The 23,104-nt window shown below is 32.9% G+C and overlaps 1 protein-coding gene and 1 non-coding gene across 4 annotated transcripts in view; both read right to left on the bottom strand.

The window, feature by feature from the left end:
* LOC115879817 (high affinity cAMP-specific and IBMX-insensitive 3',5'-cyclic phosphodiesterase 8) overlaps nt 1-23,104 on the bottom strand; it is a 511,035-nt gene that overhangs the window by 210,593 nt on the left and 277,338 nt on the right. For all 3 annotated transcript variants that reach the window (XM_030896822.1, XM_030896824.1, XM_030896823.1), the window contains one exon: nt 9,477-9,553. In XM_030896822.1, the coding sequence (XP_030752682.1) occupies nt 9,477-9,553 (77 nt within the window). The remainder of the gene's footprint in view (nt 1-9,476; nt 9,554-23,104) is intronic.
* Nucleotides 20,495-20,575, bottom strand: Trnak-uuu. Its single transcript is given in 2 exon segments — nt 20,495-20,529; nt 20,538-20,575. It is a non-coding gene; the product is annotated as a tRNA-Lys (tRNA).

Raw genomic sequence — 23,104 nt, 5'->3', positions numbered from 1 at the left:
TGAAACTCGTAGGGATCTGGTTCGGGCCGTGAATGCAGCGTGGCAGGCTGTACCTCAAGAAGAGATCGACAACCTGATCAGGAGCATGGAGAGACGATGTAGGGCTGTAATGAACAGTAGAGGAGGCCATACCCTTTATTAAGTAAAAATGGTTTTATTTTTTTTTAATTCGCAGTTTAGAATAAAAAAAAATTGTGTATTTTTTTGAGTTCAATAAAAATCAATACGTCCTGTAAACTATTTTTTTATTTTAATTTTATTATATCAGAAATGCAAATAATAAAATTACTGACGATGGCTGGATAAAATTGTAATATCCCTAGACTTTTCCGGTGTGTGTATGTGTGTGCGGCTACTGTAAATATTCTACCTAATTTTCTCTTTTAATAAATATTTCGATACTTTTTTAACAATGTTTTATTTACTTTTTTAATATATTTTACACCTAACCCTAACAACATTATATCTGCTGCTATTTTGGTGGTATTCCAAATTACCTGCATGTTACGTCGACAGAGATGTTTTGCACTTTTTCTTTCATAAGTGAAAAAATCCATTTAAATTACTTTAAATACTTTGAAACCTTCGTCTGGCGTACAACACATGTTGATCTAAGGCACGCTATTTATTTTTTTTTAAATAACCAACATTTAAGTTTTTTTGCAAAAACTACTATTCGTTATTCCAAAATACATTCACTTCCTCTACCTAATTCGAAGAAAAGAACTATCGATGAAGTCAAGTTTTACATAAGGCACATACATTTGCAACAAGTAGTAAATGTAGTCACTCCTTAGTACCACAGACTGTTTAGAACAATTTCTGTATTACTTTTTATTGCTCAGCATTTCGAATCCATTTTATAATTTGAATTTTAAAATAAATAAAGATATATTTATAGCTCACCCATATAAAAGCTATTTCCTGCATGCATCTATCATTATTTTAATAAACTCAAAAACGGAAATTTATCTCTATTCCAGATATTTTCCAAATTGATATTCGATAAGTAAGAGGCAGCAGTTCAATCTCTCTCTGAGAAATTACTTGTGAGATAGAGCGTTCTGATATATTGGGATAGTAAATTGGTTTCTCGATAATTTAGTTTTCAACAAATTATAGACGTGTCTCTATCGTTTTTCTCAATCATTACTGTAAGTAATTGGTAGAAAGTAATTAAGAGGTTAATAGAGTTTATAAATAAAATCTTTTGGTATTTATTTCAATGTCTATATCAAATTAATATTATTAATAAATAATATTTTCTTGCCTTTAGTTGTGTATTTTTTCGAATCGAAAAATCGAAAAAAGAAAAAAAAGTAAAAAGTAAAATGAAAATTGTTTTGTGTATTGTAAAAGGGGGAACCAAGCTACAGAGAGGTCCTTAAAGAAGTTTGTAGAATGTAGAATGTTTTGGAGGGGAGTTAATCACCGCGATCTTACAGATCTATTGTGTGTTCCCCTTTCTTGCGTTATAACAAGTTATAAATCATCATACAGTCTCAGGGCTTTAACAAAAACCAGTATCTGAGACGGCTCTACAGAGGCCAGCGCTCCATCCTCGACATCAGCCGTACCAAAGTTTATGGCATGAACGGTCGTCGTCTCGGCGCACTCAGTGATAAGGTGTTCTGGTGTTTCGCCATTTTCTCCACATAATCTGCATTCGCCGTTGTTTCTCAGCTTCAGCCTACTGAGGTGTTCGTTGAGGAGACAGTGTCCTGTTAGAAACCCCGTGACAGTCCGAAGATTGTTTTTACTTAAATCAAGGAAAGCCTTTGATTTTTCTCGGTCGTAAGTTCTGAGGAACTTTTTCGAGAGTCTTAGACCGTTGGAGGACACCGATTCCAAGTTACGGATGGTCTTCCAGATTTTTCAGTTCCGCTTTCAGTTGGTTCTCGCTTGGAAAACAGAACGGTTCGGGTTCAGTTAGTGGAGTGTTCGCTCCTTTTCGAGCTAGATCATTTGCTTTTTCATTGCCTTCTATCCCTTGGAGAGCAGGCACCCAGAGTAGGAGGACTTTATTTTCTTTGCCTAATTTGTTGAGCTTCTCTACGCATTCTTTGACCAACTTCGATGATGATGGTTACTGAGTTGATCGTGTTTAGTGCCGCTTGACTATCGGATAAGATGGTTATTTCCTGTTTCCGATAGTTCTTATCTAAGATAAATTGTACGTATCTTTCGATATATCATTGTCGTATTAGAGTGATGGTCATTGACGGAAACAGTACTGGGAGAATTTTCAAGTCAGGGGTTTGGAACGCCCTCAAAAAGGAAAGTTTATTCTTGGTCAGTTTTGCTTTAATTTAAGCATCATTCGCAATAACTTTAATAAAAAGCAATTTATATTACGAAAGACCCTGTCCTGATTCTCTTTCTAGCAATTTATTCACTACGTGACAAGAAAATTAATTTAAATTAGACAAAATTTGATATTCTCCGATAAAAACTTTTTTAAAAACTTCGGGAGTGATGGGCGAAGATTCTTAAGTAGGTTAAAATGTTTTTACAGATAAAAATAATTTTAAGTAATTTTTCTAAAATTAAATAAGTAAACCAAATTAGGTAATACAGATTTTGATCTCTTTCTAGTTAAGTAAACTGATCGACAAATTAAATACCACAGCGATTTTTTTATTCATTTTCAACGAGTTGTAACTTTGAAAAAAATGGATCGATTTTGTAGATTTTTTAGCATATTAAAGATCGTTTTTCGTAGATATATCTGATTTTTCTAAATTTTGTATGAGATTTAGTTTTCTATAATATACAGGGTGCGGAAAAAAAAAGGAATGTAATTTTTGTGTTGTCAGTATGAATAAATCAGTACATGTATATTATTTCGTCTATTTTTCATTTTATTGATTTTATGGAAAGCCACTGTTCATTAATATGTTGTATCCTAATCATGTACTGATTTCTTTCGAAAATCGACAACTATGAAACTATGATCCCTTCCCCGACACAAACGGTGCATTGTGAGACAGGAAATTGTAGAGAGAAACAAGCCCTATAACATAGGATACAACATTTTAATGAACAGTACTTTCCATATAATCAATAAAATGAAAAATATACGAAATAATATACATGTACTGATTTCTTTCGAAAATCGACAACTATGAAACTATGATCCCTTCCCCGACACCAACGGTACATTGTGAGACAGGAAATTGTAGAGAGAAACAAGCCCTATAACATAGGATACAATAATTTAATGAACAGTGCTTTCCATAAAATCAATAAAATGAAAAATATACGAAATAATATACATGAACTGATTTCTTTAGAAAATCGACAACTATGAAACTATGAATTCTCCCCGGGCACAAACGGTACATTGTGAGACAGGAAATTGTAGAGAGAAACAAGCCCTATAACATAGGATACAACATTTTAATGAACATTGTTTTCCATAAAATTAATAAAATGAAAAATATACGAAATAATATACATGAACTGATTTATTTCGAAAATCGACAACTATTAAACTATAAAGCCTTCCCGGATACAAACGGTATTTTCTGAGACAGGAAATTGTAGAGAGAAACAAGCCCTATAACATAGCTTACAACATTTTAATGAACAGTGCTTTCCATAAAATCAATAAAATGAAAAATATACGAAATAATATACATGTACTGATTTCTTTCGAAAATCGACAACTATGAAATTATGAACCCTTCTCGGACAGAAACGGTACATTGTGAGACAGGAAATTGTAGAGAGAAACAAGCCCTATAACATAGGATACAACATTTTAATGAACAGTGCTTTCCATATAATCAATAAAATGAAAAATAGAGAGAAACGAGCCCTATACTATAGGATACATTTTAATGAACAGTGCTTTCCATAAAATCAATAAAATGAAAAATATACGAAATAATATACATGTACTGATTTCTTTCGAAAATCGACAACTATGAAACTATGAACCCTTCTCGGATAGAAACGGTATTTTTCATAAAATCAATAATATGAAAAATATACGAAATAATGTACATGTACTGATTTCTTTCGAAAATCGACAACTATGAAATTATGAACCCTTCTCGGACACAAACGGTACATTGTGAGACAGGAAATTGTAGAGAGAAACAAACCCTATAACATAGGATACAAAATTTTAATGAACAGTGCTTTCCATAAAATCAATAAAATGAAAAATATACGAAATAATATACATGTATGTACTGATTTCTTTCGAAAATCGACAACTATGAAATTATGAACCCTTCCCGGACACAAACGGTACATTGTGAGACAGGAAATTGTAGAGAGAAACAAGCTCTATAACATAGGATACAACATTTTAATGAACAGTGCTTTCCATAAAATCAATAAAATGAAAAATACACAAAATAATATACATGTACTGATTTCTTTCGAAAATCGACAACTATGAAATTATGAACCCTTCCCGGACACAAACGGTACATTGTGAGACAGGAAATTGTAGAGAGACAAGCCCTATAACATAGGATACGACATTTTAATGAACAGTGCTTTGATGAAAAATATACGAAATAATATACATGTACTGATTTCTATCGAAAATCGACAACTATTTTGTATTCGAGTTTTTTTTTAAGATAACTAGGGTACGCACTGACATATAGTCTTCAGTCGGCCGATTATTTAGTTGCAGAAGTGAAAATAATACATTTTTATGGAGCCGATCGGATCGGCCCAATATTTGATTGCATTAGGCTATACTCTGACAGGCAATTTTTAATCGGTCGACTATTTATTTGCATATTTGTAACCAATATATTCCTATGGAGCCGAGCTTACATGCAATCAAAGAATCGGCAGTAATTTACCACTTTTTACAGTTTCCCCCCACTGTTCTATACAATTATTAATAAGAATATCTCTGAAGAATATTATTAAGGTTTGTTTTGTTTACATCTTACATCAAACAAAAAGTGAGGTTATTTTAACCCGTGTTTTGACAAGACAGATTAAAAACGGTTCCGAAACGGTTCCAACCGATTGTCAATCTAGAATCGATCAAAAACAGTGCCGAGTTAACGCTAAGATTAACGGATAAGACTAAATGATTTCAGAACGGTTCCAGAACCGTTCTAAAACTTGGGGTTGGAACAAACCTACAGTATTCAAACTATTTAAAACTGTAAGTCAGGGAATTCAAAGTGTATTGTTTTTCGAATTAATAAATATTTTTTTTTAGAAAATATGCGATAATCGTGGGTAGTTTAATACTACATATAAAAAAAATAATAAAAATAAAAACGATAACGTACTTACTTACATCTGAGTATCAAATTGATATATTTAAGAAGAAAACTGAAAATTTGTGATTACAGAGAGTTACATGTGCCTTTTTATCATTATTCCATGTTCCTGAAATTCTTTTAATATTTCTGGAAAAGCTCGAGTCAAAGAAAACGACAGATTTAACGAGGAATATTGCGCGAAAGTTTACTGAATAAGAAAGTTTGTAAGTTAATTTACTTTTTCAACTTTAACTTGGAGAAAATCCTTTTTAGACAGTGATAAAACTACCATTTTTAAGACTTTTTACATACTTCGTATATTTATAGTTTAGGGGTAGTTTTTTTTTTGATACCAGAAACTAGATTTTTTTCGCAAATATAAGATTTTGAAAATTTGAAATTTTTTGAAAAAAAATTTGGATTTTTTTGTTTTTACTTAACAAACATAATTTTTTGGTAGTATGGTAACATAGGTAGAGAGAGTAGATTAAATTTACAAAAAAGAAAACCCGCAACAGGTCCAGTGGTTCTCAAAACTTAAGCAAAAAAATGTTTTTTATCGGAAATTTTCAAAGTAAAATAACTCGGTTATTTTGGAGTTATTTGAAAAATGGTAGAGGAAAGGTGCCATATTTCGGATAGCTTTTTGTTTTTATTTATAATAAAAGAAAAAATTAAATTGGACTTTGGGTATACAGGTAAATATAATTATAGGGGTATAGTAAAAAGATATACACAGTCAAATAAGTTTAATTTTAATACAAAAATACTGAAAAAACTAAAAAACCAAAAATATGCATTTCTGTGATTTGAAAAAAAAGTTGCCTAATTTCGGATAACATGGTTCCTAATTTCGGATAACATGGTTCCTAATTTCGGATGTAGAGTAAAAGTAATATAAAGAACGATTCTAAATAATAATCAATCAACATCACAATTTAACATCTTCTCCAAGTCTAGCGAAAGACCAGATCTTCTTCCGGCTGGAGCTGGAGAACTGCCACGCTGGACATAGTCTTCTAAAGTTGATTTTGGAACATTACAAGTGCGCGAAGCTTTCAAATATCCCATTTCTTTGTTTTTTTACGGCATCAATAGCGTTCTGCATGCTTTCTGAAGACCAGGTTTTATGTTTTTTATTTCTTCCAGGCGTTTCTGTAACTAAAAACACACCAATAAAATACCTACTGAAATCTGGTCTCCCAATTTCAGATATCCGAAATTATGTAACTGACTCAACCCGAAATTAGGCAACTTGTCATTTTGAGGTTAGGTCGCCGGTAAAAATTGTATACAACAACAAACTGAAATTGTGTTATGTATAAGATAAACTACAACATTTTACCTACCTTTTCGTATATTTAAAGTCCTAGTTAAACAAAACACCACCACAAAAACAATTGCAAAAAGGAGTAAAAAAATAAACTCAAATAATTCAAATACACGAAACAAACCACAGATCGGCTAATAGATGAGATACAACTAAATTTTTTAAATAGACATATTACTACAGCGCCTCGAAGTTTTACAGAGATTTCGGCCGCTCAACATAGATGGCTTTGGAGATACCATGGTATCCGAAATTAGGGAACTATCCGGGGTTTGGTACCTTTCCTCTAAAGAGCTGTAAAGAGCATCCTGTATATACAGGGTGGTCCGAATTGTATTCCGAAAACCTCGTCAGCATATTCTGCAGATAAAATAGGTAAAAAAGTTCGTATAAATGTATGTCCTAAAATGCTTGGTTTCGGAGATACAGGGTGTAAAAGTTTCATTTTTATTTCGACTTTTTCCAAATAACTTCTGAAGTAACGTCAATATTTGGATGAAAATTGGTGTCTAGGAGTTTTTTGACATGAAAAAATTGATTTTGATGTCAATATGACTCCTACTAGTAGAGGGCGCTACCTACATATTTTTAACTGGTTTGAATAGTAATAATTTTTCGTCCGTACCTGTATAAAACTACCAAGTAAAAAAATATACAGTTACGACGTTTTTTACGTAAAAAAGTTTCTTGGTAAAAATAGCTAAGAGTAATAATTTTCAAGATGTTTGGAATGAAAATTATCAATACCTGTCATCATTGACATAAATTAAACATGATGACTAAATAGTTATTAGACTGAAATCATAAATTTGAAATGTTTTTGTGCCAAAAGTTCAATAGAAACTGTATTATCATAATTTTTGACAGAAAAATTTGTCATTCCCAAGTTTATTATTTCAGTGAAATAACTATTTAACGTGCTTATTTTCCGTCAATAATGACATGTATTTGACTATTTCCATTCTAAATACGTTGAGAACGGTTGCTTGTAGCGATTTTTACAAAGAGATATTTTTTGCGTGAAAAGTCTCAGAGATGTACAGGGTGGGTCAAATTCGACGCTTTTAAATGGGAACACCCTTTTCTCTAGGAGATAGACAAAAACTAATATCGGTGTCTGGAGCTCAATTTTTGTCAAAAACATGACGGTGAAAACCGTATATCGATATCTGTTGCCGTTCCGGAGTTACGGGGTGTTTTTCAAAAAAATGCATTTTTAACAAGTCGCTGTAACTTTTTTGCTATGGAAAATTTTGTATTTTTATGAAAACATTTCCAAAGCACCTTTTTACGTAGAATTTAATGGTTTAAGTATAATTTTTTTAAAATTAATAATTTAAGAATTATCAACAGAAAATTTGATTTTTTATATGGGACATCCTGTATATTTTTAATTTATTGAAAATATTTTAAAATAACCTTTCCAAAATATAACACACTTGATATTTTGCTAGATTCCTCTTCGAGATATAGAGTAAATAAAAATTCGCCCGCTTTTAAATAAGTAGGCTTTGAACGGCACCGGCTGTTATGCAAAAAAATTCTAGCTGTGAGCATCAATTAAAACGAAAATAATATTTGCTATCAGAGATGCAGAATTGTATAACAATTTAAAATATATTTAACCAACATCAACACATTTAAACTATATCTAATAACAATAAAAATAAATAGCAAACCAAGACATGAGATTTTGCTACAGGTGTTCGACATATCGACCGTCTTCTGTTATGAACAGACGGGGCAGTTTTTGAAAATTTCTCGCGGAATTCATTAACTCAGTGGGGGTGAAAGATACCCTCTTATAACTGCTAAGTATTATTAATTCTTGTCTAGATTATACGGAAGAATAGGAAACCTTTATTCTTCCGCAAATATATCCATAGGATTAGATCCATGGGCACTAAGTCAGGCGGCCTCGACGTTATCTATCCAATTATTCTTGAAATTGGCTGCAAAAATTTGCTGATAACTTGAGCGTTCAGAGGCGGTGCGTCGTTTTGCTGGAAAAATATGTTTTCGAATTCCATTAAGGGCATATCATCAATAAGGGGTCCAAAGCCTACTAGTTAAAAGTGGCGAACTTATAAAAATTCTGTATTTCGAAGGGGATTATAACAAAATATCAAGTGTGCTATATTTTTAGAAAGGTCATTTTAAATTCTTTTCAGTTAATTAAAAATATAGAGGGTGTCCCAAATAAAAAATCATTTTTCTGTTCATAACTCTTAAATTATTAATTTTAAAAAAATTATACTTAAACCATTAAATTCTACGTAAAAAGGTGCTTTGGAAATGTTTTCATAGAAATACAAAATTTTCCATAGCAAAAAAGTTACAGTGATTTGTTAAAAATGCACATTTTTGAAAAACACCCCGTAACTCCGAAACGGTAACAGCTATTGATGCGCGGTTTTCGCCATCATGTTTTTGATGAAAATTGAGCTCCAGACACCAATATTAGTTTTCGTCTATCTCCTAGAGAAAAGGGTGTTTCCATTTAAAAGCGTCGAATTTGACCCACCCTGTACATTTTTTACTCGGTAGTTTTATACAGGTACGGAGAAAAAGTTATTACGCTTCAAAACAGTTAAAACACATGTAGGTGGCGCCCTCTACTAGTAGGAGTCATACTGACATAAAAATCAAATTTCTCATGTCAAAAAACTACCAGATACCAAGTTTCATCCAAATATTGACGTTACTTCAGAAATTACCTGGAAAAAATCGAAGTAAAAATGAAACTTTCAATTGAAAAATCCAAATTTTCAATTTTTTTTTCGCGAAAAAACCTCATAAACGTTTTTCTGGGGTCAAAATATACTACCGCTAAAAATATTTGCACTTATTTAAGACTCTTTACCCTGTAAATTTGGAAAAAAATATTTTAGTCTACTTACATTTATATCAAAAGGTTCTTCTTCCGGCGTAAGTGCCAAGGAACTCTTCCTGTGATGCAAAACGCCTCGTCCTATATCTGAAAAGAAGATTACCGTTATTTGATATTCGGATAGAATAAAAATCGACTAGAAAATATGAAGGAATAGCAAAAAAAAGCATCGTGTATAGTCTATGAAATGAATAACTTTGAATTTTGACCGTTATTTTTTACCAACATGGTAAATATAAAATTCCTCTGTCAAAAAAGTTACTGATATTCTTTAAATTGAGTGCCTGAACGAATCAGATAGGTAACTCTTTTTACTTTCGTGAAATAGAAAAGGAAAATAATAAAACAAGTGACAGTTCTTCCTCTTCTTACAAAAATCAACAGAATTGTCAAAAGTAAAATGTCATCAGCTTTTGACATTTCTAAATATCAGACCAATGCCGTCTCTAATAGAACAGCCTCGGAGCGAGATTTATGACGTCACGCTAGTTAGATACTACGGATTAATAAATATGTTGTAGAATACATGGAAAACATAATAATTCCTCGTATTTTTGGTTTGTATTTTAAAAATGATATAGTTTACATGAAATATACATAATATACAGTTAATAAATACAATATATATACCTATTTATAGTAATAAATAACTTTGGCAAATAAATTATGAACCATACAAATGCATCAAATGTTTTACAATATACAAATAATGAATAGGTACATAAGATAATGGGTAAAATGTAAAATATATTTTAAATTTTGGGGTTTGAAAATCGATCTAATTTAACAAAAAACATTCAATATCTACTAATAGTGATGTATTATTATTTGCATTCAAAAAATGTATATGTATATTTTGCAAGTATCAATGTTCGAAAAATTATATTTGCAAATAATACAATATCATAGAAAAAAAGGCTGCAGCGATGGCTATAAAATAAAGATCGCTGTCATTTTGTATGTAAAATTATTCTAAAATTTTGTATTTTCTTGGGATTTAGGTTCGGGAAAAACGCTGATTAAGTTTTCATTTGTTTTTCATTATTTTTTTTGGTTAAAAAAACGTTTCGGCTAACATCATAGCCTTCATCAGTGTTGTGTCATATGAAAAAAATAGTGTCGAATATAATCCAAAAAATTACATATAAAATATTCACACCACATAAGGTTTACTGCAATTAATTAACTAATATAAACTTGTCAAAAGATGACCACGTATTTTTTTAAATTATTATTCTTAAAACTAAAACTATCTACATTGACTATGGAATACGATTTCAGCCATAGTAAGTAGTAGATATTGAATGTTGTTTGTTAAATTAGATCAATTTTCAACCCCAAAATTTAAAATATATTTTACATTTTACCCATTATCTTATGTACCTATTCATTATTTGTATATTGTAAAACATTTGCTGCATTTGTATGGTTCATAGTTTATTTGGTTTATTTGCGAAAGTTATTTATTACTATAAATAGGTATATATATTGTATTTACTAACTGTATATTATGTATATTTCATGTAAACTATATCATTTTTAAAATACAAACCAAAAATACGAGGAATTATTATGTTTTCCATGTATTCTACATATTTATTAATCCGTAGTATTTAACTAGCGTGACATCATAAATCTCGCTTCGAGGCTGTTCTATTAGAGACGGCATTGCGTCAGCATGGCCGCAAGTTGCTAACCTAATAAAATTAACACTAGAAAAGCCCGCGGGAACTGTCAAATTCAAAGTTATTCGTTTCACAGACTATAGCAGAAAATATAATACAAGTGGTTCTAGATAAAAAATGTGTTTTTGAATTTTCTTATTTAGCAACTATACCCATAACTTATACAAAAAAAATAAAGTAGACGTCTTTATATTTTTTGGCAAAAGGATTATATTTTCTTAACACATAATATTATATAGTTAATTGAAAAATATACAAAAATGGATATATAAATTGATGTAAACTTCTGTTAATTTTTTACTATACGATCAAAAAGAACTGGCGTCAGGGACGACTGGAGGGACGACTGGACATTCAATAATAATTTTGTCGAGGTCAAGCCATAGAAGTCATTATTTGGATCGCACTCTTCCCTATTTTTTAATGGTGCCTACTGATAGTTGGCGTTAAGAAGATTGTACTTTATTTTTATATTGAGTAAATATGATTTTTAAATGGTGTAGTATAACAACCCAGCGTCGTTCAACAACTTACCTCCGATGCGCTCGGCAGAAGCAACATTAGAGGAAAGAGGAAAATTGAGGTGAATAGGTTATGTAAATTGCCTGAACCTTTGAATAAGAAGACTAAGGAAGGAGCATAATGCTATCCATGTATTCATGGATGGTCGGCGGAAAAGCCACCATAAAAGCTCTCTAGGGTGGGGATACTTGACAGTTCTGTTTGACGATTCATTTGACACATTTGAATTTGATTTGAAATTTTGTGGATTTGTCAGTCTTTACGGAGCTTATTTTATGTTATTTATTATTTATTCTACTACTGATAGTTGTATAAAGGTAGTAAATCTAGATGGAAATTATGGCAGAACTTAAATTAACAGTGACACTATCGCGATTTATCGAAAAGACTCTAAAATAGTTGGTTGTGTAGCGTGCGGTAGATCTCGGCAAAAAAATGGGTGAAATAATGAAAATTGGATGAACAACTTTTCGCTAGTAAGTGACTATATAATATACATACGTGTAGTAAACCGATCATTTATGAAATTCACTTAAATTAACTAAATTATATATTTTTCTTGCATTTTAGCTTTTATTTATTACTTGTCAAAGATTAGATGTCAAAGAATTTAGATACGTTAATTTGACTTACCTGCTTCAGTAGCGTATCGGATGTTTGTGTTAATAAATACTTATTATAACTTATCTATTTTTATTAGAATTATATATTTTTATAACAATTTTAATTACTACCAACATTTATTCACAACGTAAAATAAAACAACAAATTATTGAGTCTACCCCACGTCTACCCTATATCATAGTTTTACATTTTTTAAATAAAATTAGAACGACACTGATAGGTAAACCGGAATTTAAGTCGGCCATATTTGAGGCCCATCGCGGTGTACCTAAGATTTTTGATATTCTCTTTCCTTAGTCTTCTTATTCAAAGGCCTGAACTCACAAGTAAAAAAGCACGGCAGAGAAAACCTTAATCACTATTCCAAAGAATCCAACTATGATGTTCTGAAGTTAATTAAAAGAGAAATTATAATAATACTACAGACACTTTCCTCATACCAAGGTTTATAGTTTAATACTTTCAAAACATGGCTACATTTATTACATTCAATACGGAGTTTTTGTTAGTTTAGCAGGTCCCCACCCGCAGGTACTAAGGTGTCTGGTTTCGAGTTTTGAAGCTAAAGTTGATAGGTTTGATGTAAATATCTTTAGACTATGAGTTATTCTGCTCATGACTTATTTGTATGGACTTATTTACTAAAATATTGCTAGGCACGATAAAAAGAAATATTAGTGCACAATAAGAACGATCTTGTTGAACCCTTCTTATTGTTACACTGAACCAAAAACATCGGCACAAATGGACAGTAAAATATTTTATTTAGATTACCTTTTAAACTGAAATAATTTACAGCATAAATCGATTATATTAAATATATACACATGTTATAATATGATACATTTGTCAGATCAAATAAATAAGGAAAAACTTTAGCACAAAATATTACAACAGAAAAATCAGCTATATGCTTTAGTAAATATTAGTTAAATAATGAGGAAACATTTACTTTACCTTTAATATCATTCTTTGTCACAATAACCAAGACTTACAAACCAAAAGAGTCACATCAATGCGTCTCGAACGGTTGTCTAAAAGCTATAACCTAACACGTATCATCTCTGTTACATAGAGAAAGTTAATAGTTTAGAGAGTGGTGAATCGCGTGGTAAAATGTTGGGAGATTGCGCTTTTAGCGCCCTCTACTTGGCTACAGGTACAAACTATGAAAGAGCGGGAGATTTAAATTATTATTATACTTATTATTTTTAAGGCAATTAAAACTAAGAGTGCCCTTAACCAAAAAGAGTGAAATAAATGGAGATACCTACTCAATTTTTATATTATCATGATATTAAAGGATATAAATACAGCATTTATAATCCTTTTACACCTTTTTAATCAAAGTCTTACACGCTAATATAAAATTTGACTATCTCCATTTATTTCACTATTTTTGGTTAACGGCACTCTTAATTTTAATTTTCCTTTTTTTATGGGAAAATGATTAAATGGGAAGAATTGAATGGGAATGGAAAGAGTGACCAATTATTGTATTTTGTATTAATTTATAATACCCCTATTCTACTAAATATCTAGCTACATTGTACTTACAGTTAAATAGCTACATTGTACTAGTTATATACATATTTACAGTTTTATGATGGCTATTATTTCTTTTCATTGTGCTATCTATTGATTCGATCCGACTTGAGTACTATACCTCGAGATGGCTCCAGGAATTATTTATCTTTACAGGCCTAGAATATGAAGATTCACAGTAGAATTTTTGGTTTTACTGCCTATTAGAAACAAACCTACCCCCCTACATCAAGGGGCATACAATTATGCCTTGTTCTCGGCCATGATATTCCTTCCATTCTATATCCAACATCCAACTTAGCACACCTTCTGGTTCACAACAGGGCCTAGACTGGTCGGATGATATTTTAACAGAATAGACCTTGATATCTCTTTCACACTTTCATTTAATAATTAAATAGGAGGGCTGGATGGTATAATTTCTAGAAAGAATAGTCTGTGAAATAAAAACTTCTGCATGGACATTACCTTTCTTACCTTTGTCTGCTATTTTTTAATAAAAAACAACTGTTTAGTTTGCACAAAAATAAAATTAACAATCAAAATTTCTTAAAAAATGATCAAGCCTTGTACTACGCTGCGTGCCGCTTTTTGAACAAACAACAAACAAAAGAATGAGGTTAGCGGCGTTGCCAATGTCAATTTTCTAAACAACCCAAAATCTAAATTAAATTCGCCAATTTGGGGAGAAAAATGTCCCGATTCACCAAAATTCCCCCATATGATTATTTTAACAAAAAAATAATATTTTAATAAAAAATACAATATTTATTATATATGTTAGAGAGATTAAACTGTAAATTACCTCCTTGTTTTTAATCCCTTCCCTAGTGTCATTAAATAATTTGAGGTCACTAAATTTTCTTTCAACTGAAGCATTTGCAAAGGGAAGCACAAGTAAAAAGCAGATTATAATTTTTAAGTTGGGAAAGATATATCGTCCCGCTCCGTTTTTAAAGCTAAAATTTTACGCCATTTTCAATCAGCAATAAAATGTTGAAACTCCTCTTATTTTGCCGCCTATTGCTAATCCCCACAAAATTCCCAATCGGCTCCGGATTCCCCAAAATTTGGGGAATTCCCCACAAATTGGCAACGCTGGAGGTTAGCGTGTTCTTTCTGAATATGCTAAGACTAACGGACTAGTGTCGAAACACAGATAGCTAGATGGACGTATTTCCGCACTTGCGTCGATACGCTACAGGAACATTTGCCTGCGCGTCGTATGTCTTCTGGCAGTCTCTTAATTTTTCTGTTTGTCTATGGCTATAACCTAACACGTATCATCTCTTATATATCTCTTAAAACTGAACGTATTGAATTTAAAGAAATAGTATGTTTGTTTTTAAATAGGCCGGTCATCTCAATATATTTTTTAATATGCTTTGCTCGAACTAATTGTATATTATACATATAGAATCGCTAATCAACATAGCTTATGCTAAATTTATAGAATTTGAACGAGACCACTGGTCGATATATGTTTCGTGTACTCATTAATTGGGAGATCTGTAGATATTAATCCCTAATCTTCTACTAATAGGCCTCTATATACCTAGTTGCAAATTTGTAACTCAAAATTGTATCAATTACATTAATAATTATACTGTACAATTGTCAAGGATTATATTCTAGATATATGTTACTACCGGAAAAGTCTTACGTACACTGAAATCGCATTATATCTAATACCAATGTTTATATACTATACAGGGTATATATTAATATCTGCCTGTGAATTAATAGAGTGTTTCTATGCAGTTATACATTTTTCTACATAAAGCTACATAAATATATTATGCATAAATATATTAAAATTCCATTGCATGTCAAATTCATAAAAATGGTAGTACATACATCAACACTTCAAATTATATATATGTAACATTTACCTATTATACAAAAATTATATCTTGGTAAGAACATAAAATGACCCGTTTTTTAAACAAAAATTAAAGTATTATTATAGTAAAAGTAATATATCGTTAAACTAAATTAAATTATGCTGGGAATAACCAAGAAAGACCGTAAAAGAATAGAGTGCACACGACAAAAGATCGAAGTAATAGATGTCATCCACAGAATCAAATCTCCCAAGGGGCAATGGGCAGGACACCCAACAAATGGTTGAATAAGCTGAAAATAATACCGTAAAATGGGGTGAATAGAAACATAGTGGTGAATAGAAACAAAATTTCCGAAAAAAATCAAATCACGATTAAAAATATTCAAAGTAAAAAAAGTCGACATATCTAATTTTTCTATCATTGGTAATACACAATAAAATGTAAAAACTATATTTTTATCTGTGGCAGCACTGTTTCTGTCAATCAGCTGATCAATAAATGTGAGATCGATTTATCACCCATTTTGTATGGCGCGAAAACTTTATAAATAAAATATTTATTTTTAAACTAATACATAAGCTAGTACATGTAAGTTGTTATATTATATGTACTGTTAATTATTGTTAAACCTACTTAAATATGTAATAATTTACTGTTTCTAATCACCTTGTTGGAAATAGAATAGATAAAAACCTTAACATCAATGTGTGTTTCTATTCTCCCGAATAGCAGGTGAATAGAAACACAAGTGTTATTTTTATTTAATATTTATATGCATATTTTTCAAAAATCAAATTATATATATACATATACATATATACATATACAGCCGTTACTCGCTGACGAGTATTCGACACACATAAAGAAAATGGTCACGCAAGGCGTTTTCTTTCATGAGCTTTTCTGTGACTGGAAAGCCCGATACGTGATGTTATCTGCCTACCGCACTCCGGACATTCAAAAATCTCATTGCTTTGTTGCCTCTCTACTTTTTGGTTGCCGCTGTTAACTGAGTTTACAACCCTTCTCCATTGAGTTCTATTGTGAGCTGCTTTTTCCCACTCATTCTGCATGTTAATTCCCTTTAAATTTTCGTGGAAAATGTCCTTGTATCTTTTCAGTTGTCCACCCGGCCTCCTCTTACCGTCCACAAGCTCACCGTAAAGCAGAGATTTTGGTATGCGGTTTTCTTGCATTCTGCATACGTGACCAGCCCATCTTAAGCGGGATTTTGTGACCATGACTTCAATACTCTCGCAGTTAGATTTTTCAAGGACCGATACGTTTGAGACATGATGGAACCACCGGACTCTTAAGAGTTGTCTAAGGTGTCTCTGTTGCAACTTGTTCAATGCGTTCATGTGTCGGCGGTAAGGCACCCAGGTTTCGCTCCCATATATCATGGTGGGGATTATAATTGCTCGGTATACTGCAAGTTTTGTTTTTGTACTCAAGTCATGATTGTAGAAAACCCTGTCTTTTAATTTCCAGAATGCTCTTGAGGCGCTACTAATCCTGTGCTGAATTTCAGAGTCAATATTGGCCTTTTCCGAAATCAAACTGCCAAGGTAATTGAATTCCGCCACATATTCGAATAGTTCTTCTCCGATTTTTATAGCATTGTTGTGATCTTCCGGGGGAGTGCACATGATTTTAGTTTTGCCGATGTTCAGCTTAAGGCCCAAAGCCTCGTATGCCCAGGTATATGTGTTCAACATTTCTTGTAATTGTTGTACCGTGTTTGCAACTAGAGCGCAGTCGTCAGCGTATTGAAGTTCTGTGATAAATTTTGTACGTGTTTTTGCCCTGAGTCTTTTTATGTTGAACAGACCCCGTCATATCTGTATCTAATGCCCAATCCTCTCTCCTGCAGTTTGCTGTCCACTATAATGGAGAGCGCTGCCATGAATATGTTGAATAGGAGAGGCGCTAAGACACATCCCTGCCTAACTCCTGTATTTGTTAGAATGGGTCGCTCAGTGATCCATGATGTGACACTCTTGACTTGTTGTTGTTATGGAGGCTTTTACACACTGTAAGAAATTTGTTGGGTACTCCCGAACTTTTCCATAATTGCCCAAAGCGCATCTCTGTTCACAGAGTCGAAGGCTTTTGTTAGATCGATGAATGCAACATAAAGTTTAGACTGCTGCTTTTTTACTTTTTCCTGTAGTTGACGGATGGAAAATATGGAATCGACGGTGCCGCGGTTGGTACGAAAACCCGTTTGCGATCCTGGGAGGATTTTTTTTCTATATATGGGTGCAGGCGGTTTGACATTATTTTTGCAAGAATTTTTCCGCCGATAGCTAATAGCAAAATTCCCCGGTAATTACCGCAGTCTGATGCACTTCCTTTGTTCTTAAATATATTCACTATATTCGCGTTGCGAAAATCGTGAGGTACCTCTCCGCTTTCCCATACGACATCAAAGAGAGCCTTAAGATGATCCATAATTTCTTTACTTGCACACTTATAGATTTCCGCCGGAATCGCGTCACAGCCAGCTGATTTGTTGCTGTTTTATGGAGGTCTTTATTTCTTGTTCTGTTATTGGGATGTCTAATACATCGAGGCTGTTATACTGAGGTATTGTGTTTAGTGCTTCCATATTGGGGTTGTTTTCTTGGTTAAGGATATGGCTGTAATGTTCTTTCCAGTGATTTCTGATTTGTTCTTCCTCTTTTAGAAGTTCGCCATTTTGAGCCATGATTGGGCAGCTTACCTTCTTAGTTGGACCGTATACTTCTTTTACAGCCTCGAAGAATTTACGATAATCGTGATGAGTGGCGTACTCTTGAATCTGATTCGCTTTTTGTGACCACCAGTTATCCTTTACTTGGCGCAGTTCTCTTCGAAGGGTGTTGTTGGCTGCTTTAAAGTTATCTACCAGTCTTGGATTAAGTGGATTTGCAGTGACGGCTTGATGTGCTCTATGCTTTTGTTCCAAAAAAGCCTGTATATGCTGTTGATTTTCGTCAAACCAGTCTGGTTGTTTCTTTTTGTTCGACTTTCCCAGTACTGCTTCGCTGGTTTTATGAATCGCATCCCTTAATTGTGTCCAGTCTTGTTCAGCTTCCAATATTGAGATTGAAGTTATCGGTGGAAGTGATTCTTTGATGGCTTCCCGGAGGGCGTCGGCGGTATTCTTGTTCTCTAGATCCCGTACGTTCAATCTGGTCATGTTGTTTTGCTTTTTACAGCGTGGATGTTTGGGTTTTAACTGGATTTTCATTTTTGAAATTAAAAGTCGGTGGTCAGTGCCGCATTCGGCATCTATTCTAGCTTTTGTGAGCCTAACATCTTTTAGATGCATCCTTCGAACGATTATGTGGTCCAATTGATGCCAGTGGCCTGATCTAGGATGTTTCCAGGTATCTTTAAACTTGTTCATCAACATGAACCACGTATTGGTGATGCAAAGATTATACTCTGCGCATGTTGTTAATAAGCGTTCACCATTGCTATTTGCGTTTTCCATTGTTTTCCCAATACGTCAGGCCATATTTCCTGTTGTTTGCCTACACGGGCATTAAAGTCACCTAGCAAGATGATTCGTTCGTGCTTTGGAATTCGTTGAAAGGCATTTTGTAATGCTTGGTAAAATTTATCCTTATCTTCAATTTTAGCGTCAAGGGTGGGAGCGTAGGCACTAATGTTGTTGACGTAAGTTTTGTCTGATATGGGGTACCTTAGGGTCATAAGACGTTCGGAGACACCAATAGGTACTTCTGTTAACTTGGTGGCGATTTCGTTTTTGATCGCAATGCCTACACCATGAATTCTCCTGTGTGTTGCGGGGTGACCTTTCCAAAAGAAGGTGTAATGCTCCTCAGTGAGACTACCTTATCTGCAAAGCGTGTTTCGCTTAGAGCGGCAACATCTATATTTAATCGGTGGAGTTCCTGTGAGACCAGTGCTGTTCTTCTCTCTGGTCGATTTGAATTTATCTTGTCCAGTAGAGTGCGGACGTTCCACGCCGCGAACGTGAAACATTGATGTTTTTTGTTTCTCCGATGATACGCTCGAGTAGGCACCCCCTCCCGGAGATCCGATTGAGGGGGTATTTTACCTCCGGACGATAATTTTGTCCTACTCGAATGTTCCATCATTGCTGTGTGTAAGCTGCGTGAAAAGGTTTAACTGTGGCGGTTACGCTGCCGCACAGTTTTGGCTGCAACTGTAGCACGGGATGGCTATGGCACAGTGAGGACTGCGACGATAGTTCCCTTGTGCTACGTTCTCGGCCGGCTAGGTGTATTTTATTACTCCTTTTCCCCAGAAGATGGTAGGTCTGAGGGTTGTATAAGGTTATACCGCCTATACTCGGACGTCAGAGCCTCGTTTGTGTAAACAGGGTGCACCACGTGAAGGTGAGGTTGACTTTTGGGTAAGCTAGGCTATATGTATCGCTTCAATACCCCTTGCACCCCAAAAAATCAAATTATATGTATACGCAAAGAACAAACAAAGACCCATGTTTTAAAATATTCGGGAAAATAATACCACATTTTTATCAACCGGTATATCGCTAATAGCCTACGAAACTGTTTCTATTCACCCCATTTTACGGTACTGATGATAATGCCATACAAAATAATTACTTCTAATGAATTTTGATTAACCATTCCATCTAATTACCTAACATTGCATAATTTATTTATCGCTAATGTTGATGGAAAACTCTTCATAGGGTTAGTTTTCATATGTTTTGTTTACAAACACTCTAAAATAAAAATATATAATATACTAAGTATGTAACTAATGTAAGAAGTTATGTACATTCTAAAATTTAAAAAAAATAAGGGCCCATGTAGGACTCGAACCTACGACCTCTGAGATTTTCAATAAAAGTGCAGCGCTCTAACCAACTGAGCTAACGGGCCAGTGATATATATGTTGTTGTGTTCAAGTACGTATTTTACGCGATGCGATGAATCATCGATTATTATTATTTATCTACGTCGTAGATCTACTTCAAAAAAATTTATTCTATTTTCTTGACAAAACGATGAAGGTGTCTGAATATGTCGAATCATTTTATGTTAAATAATATTAAATATTTTTTATTATTATCGTGTGATTGTAAATTTTGATAATGTAACCAGACGCCTTGGCTTTTATCACTTGAATGCTTTACTTTCCCTATAATATGAAGATAACAAATCATATCAATAAAAATGCGTGGCTATATAACTTAAATATATTACAAATGTTTGCCCAGGCCCGTTAGCTCAGTAATTGGTTAGAGCGCTGTGTTCAACTAATGCCCACTTGCACCGTTTGTATAAACTTTGTTTAAAGGCTAAACAGTGATTAACTATAATAAAATATTATATAGTTAATCACTGTTTAGCTTTTAAACAAAGATAATAAAAACGGTGCAAGTGGGCATAAGTGTTTAGCCAGAGGTCGTAGGTTCGAATCCTACATGGGGCCGAAAACTTTTTCCGTTTTAGACAGGCAAACTTTAAATTGCATGTCAGCGCCTAGCAACCTTATGTGTGGTTTGGTTTTTTTATTACTCTCATTTTAACAGATCATTGTTGCATCCGAGGTTGCATCGTTCTAAGAGAATGATGACGGGTTTCTAGATTTTTAACAAAAAGAAATATAACAGATTTAATTTAACGTTATAAAAAAATACTAATTAACTTCGCCGCATAATAGAATATTGTTTTATCAGTAGCGAAAATGATACTTTTTGTGGTGAGGCTGTACTTTTGACATTATAGGCAAGGCACACAAGTCATTTTTACTCCGAATAGAACATGCTATTTTTTTTTTCAAACGTCAGAAATAATTTTCTTGACGTGACAACAATTTTAATAATTATTTTACAAAGAAATAAGTTGGTACAATTGGAACGCATATCAGAAAATTAATATATTTAAAATTTGAGTGACAAGTGATTACTTCAAAATATTGTGAAAAAAAAAACAGTATAAAACTGAAAAAAATATAATCGAGTTATTTTATTAAAAAAAATACGGTATGTGTTAATACAAAACAAACGAGGGTGTATTTTAAACAAAACACCACATACAAAAAATCTATTTCTTACTTTCAAGCTCAAGCAACTTCCTGCATTTATTATTACATTTATCAATATAACTTACAGTCCGTTTGCTGGATCTGTGTCTATGAAAGGAATGCGAACAAAAAACATTTAAATAAATAGCAATATATTTTATACGTCGACTTGACGAGTACGTCACCGCAAATCGCTCCGCCCACTCATTTTATTGGCTATTTGCAAATTTGTCGAATTTTTATTGATGGGACGCGTCGTCTCATTTTTTTATGAAAAACATCGAGTAGCTACAGAACGGACAGACGTACTGTATGTACAAGTATTTTTTTAACATTGCAAATAGTACGAGGGCTAGCAACGTCGGAAAAACAAGTATTTTAAGACGTCTGGCTCTTTGATATATCTTTTACTATGCTCTCTAGAACAGTATGCTTCTAGAGAGCATAGTCTGGCTGCCGGTAAACGTTGCGTTCTCTACTGCGCATTGAAAGAAGATCCTATATTTTTAATAGTCCTTTAAATTCTAGTATTGAATACATAGACTTAAAATAAAATATAGACTACACTATTTACATCTTAACGCGGACAAACATTCTTTTTTGTACACATGTTTACTTCTGGGTACAGTCGACCGAGCCTTCCTCATCCAGCCTATGTTGTCACGTCTTTAATATTATCAATATTTTTTTCTTGTTATACACATATATTGAGATATTAATACTACAGTTTAATAAAGTAGGTTTTAATATTCCATAGATGTATTAAATAGTCCTTATACTACTAAATTATAAGTCGGATACTGTTTAAAAAGGATAACTTCTTTACAATATGACAACACCGATTAGAGGCGAGGGAGCCTATTCATTCATTTATTACCTTGTAGTACGTGTCGGACGTGTGCGGTAAAGCTTTGTTGCCGCTATCTCCCCGGCTGTATTAACGCATTTTCTTAGCTTGTAGTCCTTAAGTGTTTATTTTATTGACTTTTTCTGTTCAAGAACTATAAAATATGGTTCGCCAGTGCCAAATTTGCAGAAGAAATTTGACTTAAATAATCCATTTAAGTCTTGAAACGACTTTTGACCGGTAGGCAACTCTCAATTTACCCATTAGGAATCAGTGGCGTTGTTGTAGAAAGGCGCTTATTTAGATAATATTTTAGTAAAATGTAAAATCTGAATTTTTTCTCTTACATTACATTAATTACTTACTTACATTGTAACAAAATCATAATTATAACCCTGTTAATAATTAATAATGTTTTTATTAAAAATATATTCCGGTTTATTCTAAAATTATCTTCAGAATCTAAAATAACATACAAGAATTTTAAAATGATATTACATTATGAAACAATATTTGAATAACAACAAAACTTACA

This window comes from Sitophilus oryzae, unplaced genomic scaffold, assembly GCF_002938485.1.
Source record: "Sitophilus oryzae breed Bouriz unplaced genomic scaffold, Soryzae_2.0 scaffold_1588_pilon_pilon, whole genome shotgun sequence".
Lineage (NCBI taxonomy): Eukaryota > Metazoa > Arthropoda > Insecta > Coleoptera > Curculionidae > Sitophilus > Sitophilus oryzae.
Note: the sequence above shows the minus strand (reverse complement) of the source record. Positions and strands in the feature narration are given on the sequence as shown.